Source organism: Chinchilla lanigera, unplaced genomic scaffold (genome assembly GCF_000276665.1).
Source record: "Chinchilla lanigera isolate Chin_1 unplaced genomic scaffold, ChiLan1.0 scaffold00101, whole genome shotgun sequence".
Lineage (NCBI taxonomy): Eukaryota > Metazoa > Chordata > Mammalia > Rodentia > Chinchillidae > Chinchilla > Chinchilla lanigera.
The window spans coordinates 1,679,601-1,694,915 of record NW_004955502.1 but is presented as its reverse complement, the minus strand read 5'-3'; the positions used below and the strand labels follow the sequence as shown (position 1 = coordinate 1,694,915).

Here is a 15,315-nt window from a genome sequence, read left to right as displayed (position 1 = left end):
TCACCATCATATGTATATATGCTGTTTTAACACACACACACACACACACACATATATATATATAACATATACATCTTAAATCAGCAATATATGACAACATGCCACGCACCGTGCTAAAAATCAATGTGGTCATTTTTGTGTCCTATTCATTTTAGCCTTATATCAACCTTATAGATATAAAATTAGTTTGTAATACAGGTTTTTTACTAAAAAGTCACTGAAAATCAAAGGTGTATTTTAAAATCAAAACTGACGAGAAACGTCTCTGTAAAAAATGAAAAACACTTACAGGCACCAGGAACTTTTTAATCTCTTCCAACGCGTGACTCATACGTGAGTAAGCTTCCCCAGGTGGAGCAAACACTTCAATTAGAACATGCAGTTCATCACTCAAGTGGGCATATTTGGCTTCCCCACTCTTCCTTAGCTCTTCTTCCTGCGAAAGAGGTTATTTTTAGTCATACATATCCATCCATCTTGCATTGATTTAACATTTACTGAGAACATGATGAAAGAACATAATCTAAGCAAATTTTCCATAAGTAGAAAGAAACCCTTTGAGAAATAAAGAACTGCTATAAGCCATTTAAAGATTTAAACATCATTTTTGAGTGTCTGAATGACTTTAAAACCTTGGCATAATTATTATCTATAGCAGATTTTAATCAACTGAATGAAAATGCTAAGTTTCTCAAAATAAGTCACAGAAAGAGGATTAACCCTTCAGTGTACACTTACATTCTGGAACGAAAGGATTATTTTGTCTCTGATGTATAATAGCTTACAGATTATAAGCAAAAGATCACCACTGTGTTTTTTAAAAGAACCACGACTTCCTAGCTACTTTTTGAGAAGTTGTAGGTTACTTGCTCATCATAAAAAGCTACCTTAGCTAAATGGTTAGAGTGCTAAACCAAGTGCTACTCGCAGCCCAAATTTCCCCTGCAAGATAATCACTGAGATTCACACCCATATCTTTTCTATGACTTGCTGCCTCATTCTGGCCAATACGGTTACGTCAGTAGGACAGTGGTCAAATACTATGTTGATATTGACTCTACATGAACTGCACAGGCTTCTGCTTAAGTAATACTACATTTCCAGTGGGTAAGACTTTTTATGATCTTGTGATCATGCTCTGTCAAAGCCTAGTTAATTCAGTACAAGTGCACACAGCACATCAGCATATTGGGTCATGCATTTTGTTAATGTGTGCTAATAATTTCACATATACCATCTTTATTCACTGTAACTTTGTATATATGCACACATTATAGATTTTAAAAATGAGCATAAAAGCTTTAAATACCTTCAGCAAAGCTCGGATACAAAACAGCTCATTTTACAGCTACATTTATATTAACAATTTTTTTATTTTAAGAGAAAAAATAACAAAATAACAACAGTGAAGACAAAAGGAGCAAAAACTAGTTAAAATGTTAGACAAACGTGTGGAGATCCCTCAAAAAGCTGAAAGTAGGAATTCCATTTGATCTAAATTCCATTTGACAAAAATCTTCTAGGTATCTCCTCAAAAGAGTTAAAATTATTTTACAGGGCTAAATCCTTGTTTATAATAGCTGAATCTTGGAAACAACATACATATCTATCAACAGATGAATGGATAAGGAAAATGGGGCATGTACACACAATGGAGTACTACTATACCACAAAGGAAGATTAATTTGAGGCATTTGTAAGTAAGTGGATACAATTTGAGAACATGGTAAGTGGCACAAGCCAGACACAGGGGCTTAGATTTCACAGAATTTCTCTTATATGAGAAACTCAAAATTTATGTGTATGCAAATGATGAGCCAAATGGAAGCTAGAAAAGCAGGAAATGGGGAGAGGTTCAGAAGCTCCCCAAATTACCTTTTCAGTAGTTTCAAATATTTCAATATATATCCTATTTTGTTTCACTTCTACTACTAGTTTCTCTTACCTCATTGAAAGGCAAGTTTTGTTCTGATATCTGTTTGTTTCTTCTTAGTAAGACTGTAACTTTTGTCCATGTCTTGTATTATGAGTGGCTACTTTGAAGATAAGGATATATAGTGCATTAACTATTTTTATTCTTCTTTTGCTATGAAGTTTTTTATTTTCATAAAATGAAAGATAATTTCAAAAATTAACATAATTGATATTTTACCCCAATAATTGTTAATGAAACAACCAGCAGCTGTAAACTTAATTTCAAAGAATAAAAATAAACAAGTAATTCTTAGTTTTATGTGCAAGTTAAACAGAAAAGTGACACAAATAGACTCAAACTGGATAAATCAAAACAAATTTGCTATTTATTTCATGTAACCATGCAAATATGTTTATCTGAGTAGCAATGTGCAGTGTTTTAAAATATGAAGGGCTCACGAAAGAGAAGGGAAAGTTCCTGGATATCTGTCTGTCTTTCCACATCCATCAGTGTACCTATATGTGTATCTGCATCTGTATCTGTTTCCTTGTCTGTATCTGGGATATATACCCTTCACCTTCTCAAATCTAGTAATGGTAATATTCACTCATTCTCTTCCCTAAAAACACTTTCAATATCAGCGACGAATTTTTACTTAAGGGTTTTTGTAGGCCAGTTCTCAAGTTTGGGGAAGAGATGCAGCACTTGTTAGAATCGACACACCCATGAATTGCAGTGAAAACTTCTTCCTCTTTAGGTCCTGCTGAGACGTAAGCTGCTTGTTAATTTTGAGGCCTGCTTGGCTTGGACATAAATGCTGGAACAGCTAGTTCAGAGACAGACATGTACCTACTGCCCAGAGCAATGCCATCATGATGTCCTGCAGACATGCACTAATGAAAAACTAAGTGTGTGCTTGCAGGTGGCCCTGGATGGGATGGAGGTTATGAATTGGTCGATGATTGAGTGGCCATGAATCTGACTGAACCCTGGGGGCTTCATTTGGACAAAAAAAGGAGAGGGTAGACACTGGGCCACACTGAGCTTCGACTCACGCAGGGCTAACGTGATGCTTATTGCTGAATATGAGCGTGGGGAAGGCAGCCCGTGCCTGCTAGTGTGCCCACAGAGTGTTTTCAAAAACAGTTCTGTATTCCCTAGGTAAATAAACCTCCAAGTTTCTTTTGAATATGTCAGACATCATGGCCATCCTGAATAGCAGAGGTCTCCAGCACTAGTAAATGCATAGACAGTAATTCATCATCATCTCTTGAGGTGTTTCTTCTATGAGAATCTCTAACATATTTTGGTAAAAACATTCATCTCTACATTAAATGCCTTAACTAAGAAGGTAATTAGAATGTGAAAGTAGTTTTTTAATAATTACACTTGGGGTTAAAAATCTGTCCTTGTGTCTTCTGCCAATCTTATAACAAAGGTCATAGGGTCTTGAAAGTTTACACTGGCTCCAACAGGGGACATAAGCACAAAGGAGTAAAGAAAAAGATAAAAAATAAAAAATATTACAAAAATCTTTAGGGTAGATCGAAATGAAAAAATAAAAAAATATTACAAAAATCTTTAGGGTAGATCGAAATGAACAGTTCCCAAGATGGAGACTGAATCTCTATCTAACAAAAAAAATGGAAAAAACAGATGGAGGAGGTGAAAAGAACAGCAGATGCACATACAAGACACAAAATCTACTTGACAAGATCATTTAAAGCACTGCACAGTTGGTCTTACTCAGTCTTATGAAAAGAATATTCTCATTCCATTAAGGCTGTTTACATTTGCTACTGACCTTCAGACAGTTTGTGATGTTCATGTACTACAATGTAAAAGAAATTATGGGCTAACTACTTTCCCTTAAGTAAGAATATTAATTGCTGAACATTAAAGATTTTAAACAGTCAGTACAGAACATCAAATCTAGTTTTGTATATCCCCAAACAATTTACCCCATGTTATAACTTAAGGTAAAATATAAATGAAATGGTTCAGTTTTTGTAAGATTATTTTTTAATAGAAAAAACTATGGCACAAAATACTCTTACTTGAAGTGTATTAGTGCATTTAATTGTTAAAGGGATATTTAAGGACATTTTTCTTAGGAATTACAATTGTATTTTATCTTCTACAAAGTAATTTTTCTGATTTGAAAATAATTAATTAATTAATTAAGAATTGTGTCTCTCAATTCACAATAGCTTGCCCCCTAAAGAAAACTTGAAAACAATACCCCATAGTATGAGTATTTTTAAACATTCTTAATTGCACGTTCAAAGAAAACCACTGAAAACATTTCAGTGTATTTGCTTCAAGTCCTTTCAGTGAAAAAGAAGATGATGATAGAACCTAAGAACACTTGTGGAATTGCTGCTTCAATAAGTATGGAAAGTGCAAAGTGCTTCTCAGGATTATCTAGTTTTATATTTCACAACTACATTTTCTGCTGGGTATTATTCCCAAAACTTTACAAAAGGGGAAACTGGCAGAGAAGCTTACATAGAATTACAGTGAATATAACTATATATGGAATTAGATTAATCCCATATAATCTCATCCTAAAAACCCAGCCCTTACTCACTATAGGGATGTTACTAGTATAGATAATTAAGCCAAGCATAAGAAAACTTTGTATACATCCAGACTTCTCCAAGATATTTCTGGCTTCTGAAAGATCTTTGCTAATAGTTTTCCCATAATTTCCTGGTATAGAGCTTTACAGAATGCTACCAGCTCTGGAGCATCCTACAGCAGGCCATGCATTTTACTCGCTAAACATGTCTGGCATGAAGTTCTTTTCTTTCCCTGCAAATGTCCTGATTCTTTAGGACAACAATCAGTGCTGGTGAAACTACCATTTTCAAGGTTCTGACCACATACTTGTATCACTTTTCTAAAAACGTTAGTGAACTCACATATTCAGTTCCAAGCAGAACATTCCTCCAAAATGTTTAAGGTTGAGCTCAGAATCGTTTGCACCATGTCTCTCAGATGATTACACTGTATTCCTGGAACAAATGTGGTTCTTTCTAGCTGTTCTCTACATCATGCAGCTTGTCCACTAGCTACTTTATGATACTGCCTGTCCCACACTATCTGTTGTAGTAGTCAAGCTGGCTTATAATTGAGCATTCCGTGTCAGTTCTGATGTCAGACAAACGTCCCCAAATGTGATACAGGATCATATGCCCGTTTGTGCTTTGGCTCTTGAATCAAGCCATTTGATGCCTGGATTTTTCAGGTGCCAACTTAAAAATAAAAATGAGAACCTCTTAAAATATTACAAAATACACACTCATGTCAAATAATTTATGAAGGTCATAGACTTATTTATAGTCACAGAGGGGCACAGAGTGGGGAGGTCACGCTGACAACCCCATTACAAATGACTTCTAAAAATCCTGTTCTCTTTACCAAATCCCTTGCTTGCTTCTTTACCATGTTTCAACTTTTTTTTGTTGTTTATTTTTTTCCAGTACCGGGAATTGGACTCACGACCTTGCGCTTGCCAGGCAGGCGCTGTGCTGCAGAGCTAAATCCTCAGCCCCTTAACTTTCTTTTGTTCCTAATTTTTGTGTTACTTTTTCTTCCACTTGCAATCTTCCTTGGGTATTTCAAGGTGAAAATAAACAGAATAATATGACCAAGTTTGATTTACTATTCTTACCAGACTGGATCATATGGAGATAAATAAAGGGAAAACAAGTAAATTGACACTATTATCCTTAGAAGACAGATTACCATTTGCTACCTGGACTGATCTTTTGGATCCCATATCCTTCCATAAGCAGTGTGCCCAACAAGTTTGTATACATACACATACACACACACAGAGTGCTCTTAGAAGGAGATTAGAAATGTTTCCACTTGTCCAATTAAGAATAGCAGTCATCTATTTTTGCATGTTTTAAAGATCATGACATCGACTGTTCATGATGCGGTGGAGGCTGTTTATTCCTCTTAGTGCTGGTGCTTTGTCCTCTAGATTGCACTGTGATGCAGCCCACTGTCCTCCACCACCTTCAGAAAGGCCTCCTGAATAACCAAGGTGATGCCATACCCATCATTTTTAAGCACCTATATGTACAGGGAGATGTATATACATAATGTGATACTATATTCATGATATATGTAGTCTTTTTAAATTATCTAATTACAGAAGTAGTATTTACTAGGATCCATTTAAAGACCCACCAAATCAATCAAATACTTTAATTGCCCACATGGTACTAAGAATGCACAGCAGCCTAATCAGTCAGGCTGCTAGACAATTCTGTGGTGTACCCACATGCTTCTGCCCTGACACTTAACCTACATAAAGCAATAGTTAGTGGCATTTGTTCCCAACATAGCTATACTAGGATTTGCTATTGTTGTTGTACATTTTGATATTGTTTTGTTATGCCTGCCCTCCCAACTTCTTACAATTTTCCACAAACCTTCAGATGAAAAACATGCCGGGGTGAAGCATTTCACAAAATATATATATATATATATATATATATATATATATTGCTCTTATAATTATAGTAAGAACTTCATACATTTATTCACAGTGTTTTCTTGTTAGCGGGATTCCAGCTTCACTGCTCCATTTTGTGTCTAACCCATCAACATGTTAGTTTCATCATTTTCCCATCTTCCAAATTATTCACATACCAGTGTATCTGACAGGGCATGTAGAAGATACTTCATATGTTCTTTTGGAATGGACTAATTTAGGTAGGGAGAAAATCATGCTATATTTTCTTCAATCATAAAGCTGTCATCTTTACTCAGGCTAAATTCTCTTCCAATGTGCAACCATTTATGTTCTAAAATTTGGAGACTGAAAGAGCTATACTGTGGGAGACCAGATGGGAAGATTGAGGTCTAGCTGGCCTCCTCTGTGAGCAGTAAGGAGAAAGGAAGCTTGCAAACTTGCTGACACGCTAGAGAAAAGGGAAACGGCTGAGACCCTGTTGTTTACCTGGCCATGTGCCATGGATGGTGGGAGGCAGAGGAATCCTGTGTAACTCTAATTGCTTGTGCCCGTGTCTGAGTGAATAAAGGCATGGTGGCCAGTCACTGGGGCTCTTTGTCAAAGGTGGGAAAGAGCCTCTTGGCCCTATTCTACATCTCTTTGCATTTCATCTTGGTCACCCCTTGATCAAGTACAAGCATGCAGGCTGGCTCCTACATTACACTAACTAATATGGCTTTTTCTGTGTTTGCATAGAAACAACCCCCCCTCCAAGTACCATCACCTTAGGGATCAGGGTTTCAACACAGCATGGTGGGGTGGGGCAGAACACAAACATTCAGTCTATTTTACCAAGTGTACTTTCTTGAATCTGTAATGTTGAATGAATCATAAGGCAGTGTATTACACGGAGATATAACGTGGATGGCTGCATACACGTGATTGATGTTAATCACCCAGTTTCTGTTTTTGATGGCCAGGGTCATGGGCTCCTCACTCAGGGTAACAGATACCCGTACCATACATTTCTAATGAAAATATGTGCTCTAGCAGAATGGTAGTTGTGTGTCTCAGTAGCTGTGCTGGGGGAAGACAGGAGGAAATCTTTGTGTTCACCCACTTGATACAATGCATAGCAAGGTGTATCCATATGTGTCAAAGTGTAAACAGGTGAGTTTTACCCACATTATGTTACATTTTTGTGTATCTATATTTTTTTAAAATAAATGCTTTTTAAAATTTGTTTCTTGTGGAATTGGCCCAAATCAGTACAATATTGCATGGAAGTCTTTTTTTGCAACTTTGGGAGGAGTTGGAAAGTGAGGCATCAGGTGATCCAACTACCTATGATGACTTTGATCATGTAAGCCAAAGTTAGCAAAATATGACGGCGAAGTACAGAATGAACCCTTGATTCAGATGAGGAAGAAAACAACGATGCAGATAAATACTTGACTACACAAAATGCTACAACATGGTCATGTACACCTGAAAGATCCAACCCTAGAACTACCTCAGAAAAATGTTACTAGGTGACTGCCAGGATGAAACCTTTTGGGCAGAATGCTAGCACTGTGATTCAGCATTGGAAATTGTAACAGGAGCTATGCTACAGGATGTTTTGAAATACACTAATAATGAAATACAAGTGAAACATTGCATATGCATCAATAGAAATAATCAAAAACAGATTTATCATGATACCTCACTACCTGGACACCTCACTTCATAGCAGGATTTCTCCTTCTGATTGTCAGAATCCTAAGGATTTATGAAGAAGTGACAGATGTGGGGTTGAGAGTTTTAGAACAATAATGACAGTAAAGTGATTTGGTTTCCTTCAGAATTGATGATACATTTTGATGACACAAATCCCACCAAGAAAGAAAATTTTGACAACTTGGCTGCTATTCACTCATTTGTTGAAAGCTTTGTTTCTGACTGTCAAGCAATTTAAACACCATCCAAATACATGAAAACTGAATTACTTGCATCATTTCGTGGTTGTTGAAGCTTTCAGCAATATATGCCACGTAAACCCTCCAAATATGGTATAAAAATATATGTCCTGCTAGATACAAAGACATTTTATACCTTGAATTTACAAGTTTATCCTGGAACTGAGGCAACAGGTGTTTATTTATGTAGTAATGAACCCTGTGATTTTATGAAAAGACGTGTTGCACCCATTTCAAAAATTAACCTAAATATCACATTCAAAAATTGGTTCACGGGCTGGGGATTTAGCTCAGCGGCACAGCACCTGCCTGGCAAGCACAAGGTCATGAGTTCGATTCCTGGTACCAGAAAAAAACCGAAAAAAGAAAAAAAAAATGGTTCACAAGTGTCCCATTGATGTTACATTTACTAAAAGAAGCACCAGTTGACAACCACAGGAGCTACTGTCAGTGTGAGAGAGACTTGTGTATGGAACATGCTTTTATCATGTGTGAAGACTGCCGTAGGTGTGATCATTGAAGCAAAGACTAGTTCTGTGGTAGAGTTCTGTTTGTATTTTCATTGCAGGTCACATAGAAATTTATTTCTGCTATTTTTTAGATCTTGTTAAGCAGGTTAACAGTTGATGTTGAAAATGTTGATGTTTATTCTACAAACTCACTGCATATTAAAAATTTAATATTTTATTTTATTTATATTTTATTTTCCTGTTTTGTACACACTGTTTAATATAATAAAACTCACAAATTAAAATTAATAATTCATCGATTAAAATAAAAACAAACATGAGTGTTATATACTCCCCACAAGGGCCATTAAACGAAATTTACCATGATGCCCCCGCTTAAAAATCCCAGCTTTTCTACTGAATAACATGCCAGGGTAGGCAAGTGATTACATAATTTTGGGCTTCTGATTCCCTCCTTATAAAATGATGATACAGATACAGTACCCACACAGTAAACAGTAATCATATATCACAAGTACTAAATGCTATTATAGTAAATATATGAGATTCTAAACAGTATAAATTATAGTACTAAATTATATATGAACCAAAAGAGTTAATGTACTTTAAGATCTCAATTAATCTCCCATGAGTGGCTCTTCCAGTGACAGAAATAACCTAAATAATAAAAAAGTTCAAAATGCATGATATGCAGCATATGCAAGTTTTATACTTTGGTTTTTTACTTCAGAAATTATTATTGTCATATTTTAGCCTCATATTTACAATTTACTAAAGTGCTTTTTGCAGGCTTTTTCTTCTTATGCCCCAGGGAACTTTCTTTTAATGTAAATCCTCTTCAGAAAGAAATAAGTCTATTGTCTCTACAGCTTTCACCATCAAGAAATTCAAATAAACACACATTTATTATTTATACCATGCCCTGATGGAGTTTATCTGGATCTCCAACTTTAAAGCATTTTTAAACATGTGAAAATTCTTTTAAGCCACCATAAATGAGCTGCCCAAAGTGCCACGTGCAGAGTGGAAGTCCGTGTGCGCTTGATACAGAAGCTGTGGCTGGAATCCACAGAGCATCTGATGCTCCATATGACTTCCTTTCCAAATCCCTGCTCTCTCTGAACCCAACAAGGCATCAATTCTTCCAGAGTAAGGTCATCCATCAGCTACGTCAGGGGAATCTTCACTATTACACACTCATTTGAATGCTCACTGGATTCACAAAGAGCAGAGCACCAGAAGATCAATGGAACAGGAAGATTTTTTGAAAAAGACTGGAATTTTCAATCTAGAAAACAGGCATTGCCCAATACAATGTTATTATCTTGAAATTGCAGACTGTGGGATTACTAGAGTGCACGAGGCTTGGAGTAGGAAAATCAAATCAGATACTCTGTAGATTGCAGCAAGGGTAGTCAAACTCTTCAAGCTGCCATGTGGTGTTGTCCAGAATAGTGTCTACATAGAATCAAAAAAGGCCATGCAGTATTGAAGGAAAAGGCACGTCTCTCGACCAAATGGAATCCATATGAAGGTTCACAGGGCCTTCTCTAAACTAACATGTAAGAGATCTGAATTCACACATTGTGCTTGAAAGCCAGTTGCTTAGTCATAAGGGTATTTATAAGTATTTACTTTGTGGGGCAGAACAAAATGGAGAAGACACATAAATGTTCTGCTCCAACCACTTTCTCAGTTCCATAGAAAGCTCTTTGGGTTTGGCCTGGGTCCTAGAGGAGGGACAGCCTCAGAGTGAGATGGCATGGATAAGCCATGGGTGACATTATTTGTGAACAGTGCCTTCAAAATTCTCTTACTTAGAGCTTAGCCTGGAAAATGCTAACACGTACTACTGCTGGCTATGGAAAAAGTTTCCTTTCTCATTTTGCAACTTCTGTGGGCCCCCTGTGACATGCATCACATGCTGAGATAGTGTGCATTCAATTCTGTAAGTGCTCATTTCCCATACAGTCTTTGTTTTGTTTTGTTTTTTTGGTTTTGGTTTTTCTCTGGTACTGGGAACTGAACTCACGACCTTGCGCATGCCAGGCAGGCGCTTTTGCCGCTGAGCTAAATCCCCCCCATACAGTCTTTATGGAGAGGATTTTTGCATTGGGTGGAGATTTTGATTTGAATTATATTTCCCCAGTTTCCTTTTAAACTAATGCTCACCTATGTTGTTAACATTCTGCCCATACAGCTGGCATTACCATCCCCAATCAACTGGGATTTGTCTTTTTTCCTGAGGGTTTGCTCTGGCCTGTGAGTTTACTCTGCCCAAGCACATGGCCAGCGGGACATGTCTTCCCAACACTCAGATACTGGGGGAGAGATGGGGAGGTACTGGTTATAAATACCTGAGGTTCAGCTTGCTCAGTCCCGGGATGGGCTCACCTGTTTTCCTGAGTTCCCTAAAAGGGTAAACTACAGTGGTCCCCAGCTTTAACTTGCTTGAGAATACATCTTGTAGGGTTTCACTTACTTTATTTTCTTACTCCTCTACCTATGCTATTCGCCATTCCAAATGAACTTCATCTGAGTAAATCCCAGTGAGGTGCCATTCCTGAGTAAGTCTTCCCTAGAGCCTTTTCTGTGGAACTCAAGCCAAAACAGTTCAGTAGATTAATAAAGTGCAGGAGGACTAGGATATTTGCCCTGAAAAGTTAGATGCAAAGGGAATTTTATGAATAAGCAAAACTAATAAAGAAAACAGGAGAGTGGAAGATATATTTAGGACAAGCTACTACATTACTATTAGGAATTTCATAATGAGAAAATAAAACATCAGGAAGAACAAACATAAATAATGAACTTACAGATTACAAGGACTCATTTCCTCCTCTTTTTGACTGAAGAAAAACAATCCACACTAGGGTTTAACTTAGTAGAACTTCTGAACATGAAGTAAACAAGAGCAAGCAAACAGAAAGCTCACACAAGCTTTCAGAACTTACCTTACACAAGAAAAAGAATTTATTTGTAATGGACTTTTCCTCTAAGCATTTCTGAATTCAGAAGTAATAATAATAAGTAATACTAAATACTTACTGGGTACTGCACTTCCTGCTTTGCACAAATAATTTTACTTAGTGTTCCAGAAATGGCGTTAGCCTTTGATAACCTTTCTCAAGAACTGAGATCTGTCTGGTTCCTGAGTTCCAAAGCCTGGGTCCTTATTATGTAATAAGGTGGGATTTCATTATCTAAATATCCCATTTTAAATTTTGACATTGTTTATGCTCTTCCAAGAAACGCAATGCTTAGACTACTTGAAATTAAGTCTGTTAAAGTATTTTCACTAATTGAAATAGACAAAGCCTACTCCTAAGAAGGCTCAGTAAACTGAAATTAATGAGCATTTAAAATGCCCTGAGTATAAGCCAGAAGTGGTAGTATAGGCCTGCAATTCCAGCACTTGGAAAGCAGAGGTAGGAGGATTTCAAGAATGATAACTTAAGCAGCATGTAAAACAAGACGTGCATCAAAGACACGTGGGTAAAGATAGTACTTTGAAATCACTTTTCTTAGTATGTGGATTCTTAGAGGAGTACATCCTATATTCTATTTCAGGAAGGGGTATTTTTCAGGGAATGAAGGAAGACTGGGACAGGCACCTTGTGAATCTCCAATAGGGTCCAGGAAGAAAGTTGTGCTGAGAAGAAACCTATGACCCAATGAAGAAGACAGTGAACTGGGTAATAGTGTCAGGGAAAGGTTTGAAAGTGATGAGAGTCAGTGCAATGCAGGTGTTCACTGAAATGACCTTGGCTGCTGCCTTTCTGTACAGATGCTGGCTGTTTCCTCTGGGAAAGAAATGCTATGCAGATAGCCTGGAGTGTGCTGTGAGAGTTTCCTTGGTTTTAGCAAGATCCAGGACACTCTGCTCTAAGACACGCAGGCCTGTTGGCACCAACCCACTTTTGTCTGAACACAGTACTTAAGGGCTGGGGATTTAGTTCAGTGGCACAGTGCCTGCCTGGCAAGCACAAGGTCGTGAGTTCGGTCCCTAGTACCGGAAAAAAAAAAAAAAAAAAAAAAAAAAAAAAAACCAACAAACAACAAACAAAAAACAAACATACAGTACTTTAACTGGGTGCAATGCTGACATTTTCTCTCTCGCCTACCAAAGGCTCCATTTCATACAAGATCCTTCCCCAGAGGACTGCCCTTCATGTTTGGTGCTGTTTCCTGCCTCATTGTGTGGTTGGTATGGTTTGTGTCTAGCTGTCCCCACAAAGCCTCATGCATTCATGGGTGTGGGTTTCTAGAGTTTATGATTGATCCATGATTCAATGCTGGGATTATGTGTGTGAGTGCTACACTTGCCCTGGGGCGGATAGTTTGCATATGATATAAGGGAGGGAAAGAGCCTTGCTCTCTCCCACTCCTCCCTTTTTGCTCTTGTTGCTTTTGCTGTCTTCTGCCACCATGAACTGCATACCAAGAAAGAACAGTCTTTCTGCCATTGCTCTTTGCCATTTGCCACTCTGTCTTGGAGCCAGCCAAGTATGGACTGAAACCTCCACAAACTGTAAGCTAAACAAACCTTTCCTTCCTTTATTTTGGGCATCGAGTATTTTGTCTCAGCAATGAGAAAAGCAACCAAGACAGTGGTACTGTATTATTGGACTCTGCTCATATCTGCTGTACTTTTATAATAAACTTACTTTCACCTATATAAATGCATGATGTGGCTCTTCTATGGTGGTGCAGATCCAAACCTCAACTTCCTGTGGCCACATATATGTGGCTCCCTGCTGTTAGAAAGGGAGACCACAGCAAAGCAATTATTATTTAACTAGATAGATACTGCCAGAATTGGCTCTGAGCCCTGTGATGCTCAAAGAGCAGGTCCTCACTGCCAACCAATAATGGAAAAGCAAACATAGTGAATCCCACTTGGCAGGGAGCAACACGGCACATACTTGGATCTGAAAGAAATCTGAGAGGAAGTCTATCAACTTCAGGGAGGACATCTTGTACAAACAGCCAAGCTTGTGAAGGAGACTGGAGATGCCAAAACAGCCCTGATGCAGGTGCTGAAGTGGAGGGACTCAGCCAGCGAGGGGAAAACAACAACAAACAAAACAAAAACAAAACAAAACACTAGGTAGGGTGCTGAAAAAGGTTTTGCAAGGTTGTACAGATGCTGAGAGTGACAGCTGCAGACAGACCAATTTCCCCTGAACAATGTGATGTGCAGTGCATTCCTCCAAAGAAATGCATTACACTGTTCATCAGGCAAGCAGACTGAGAAGCAGACACCATTAGGAGTATAAAGTGGGTAACCACTGACTAAAATATACCTGGTGTCAGTGTGAATGAACACCCACACTTACAGCCGGGGCTCGAAGTCAATACAGACACTTTCTGAAAATCAAACTTGATCATGTTAGTTCCTGCTAACAGGACTGTGCTGACACTTATTTACCTGAAGTTTAGTAATTGGATTTGACATTCCAAACCTCTGTCATCTGACACTGGCTCAGTTCACCAATTTCACCGTCTGCTATCTATCTTTTATAGATATCCTTTTTTAATCACAAGAAAACCCTCACCTATCTGAAATCATCACGCTCTTCCAAACCCTGTAAGCCTTTGTTCTTGCAAGGTTCGGATCAGGTTTACTGGGCTACACTCCACAGACTCAGCACTGCAGAAAAGAATGCTTCAAAGAGTCCTACATGGAACACATTCTAAAAGAGGTTATATCACAGACATCTGACATTACAGGACCGATATTGATAGCATCCTGAATCAGAATATTTGAATGCACAAATCCTTTTAAACGTGGAGCACTTTTTCTGTAGGCTCTGGCTTATCTTCACATGTTTCTGTGTGACTGGACTGGAGCAGAGGGCTCAATTAGGGCAGAGTATAATATCGATCAAATAGTTTTTTCAAAGAAAGTCAAGCATTTGGTTACTTGGAAAACAAGAAGTTTCCACGGGAAATAAGAAAGAACACAGGTTTTGGTCCTTTAAATATTGTCTTATTGCATGATCTTTGCCTTTCCCACACTTTATGATGCTACAACAAAAATATATGTGACATTTTCTAAGAGGAAAACCTCTCTCATGAACTTGGAGAGAAGATGTTTTCAAAGAAATGAATTACTTAGGAAAGATTATAGTTGTCTTAAGCAAATGTTAACTTTAAGAACATGTCTTTTTCTGAGAAATTAATCTCTGCCTGTTTTTAATCAACTCATGGAAGGTTCTAAATGTGCTGAAAAATACAAACGAGGCCCCCCATAGAGGAGTGGGAGATCTGACGTCAGAGCACATGGCAAAGCTGCACCTGCACTCTGTAACCCACAGCTACCACTCCCCAGAAGACTGAACTTACAGGTGATGCTGGAGCTGCTGCCAAATTGCTGTTGGGCCAGAAAAGGCCCTTCGAAGAAAGTTTTAAGTCTGTGGAACTGATTCTTTTGAAAAACATCTGTAAGGAAGACTATGGGTGGAGACCTAAGGACCTGAATGTGGGTTTCTTCTAATG

At 37.9% G+C, this 15,315-nt stretch overlaps 1 protein-coding gene across 1 annotated transcript in view; it reads right to left on the bottom strand.

Moving 5' to 3' along the window:
- Nucleotides 1-15,315, bottom strand: part of Khdrbs2 (KH domain containing, RNA binding, signal transduction associated 2) — a 457,500-nt gene that overhangs the window by 249,383 nt on the left and 192,802 nt on the right. Inside the window, exon 4 of the mRNA XM_005406879.2 lies at nt 290-436. Coding sequence (XP_005406936.2) covers nt 290-436 — 147 coding nt within the window. The remainder of the gene's footprint in view (nt 1-289; nt 437-15,315) is intronic.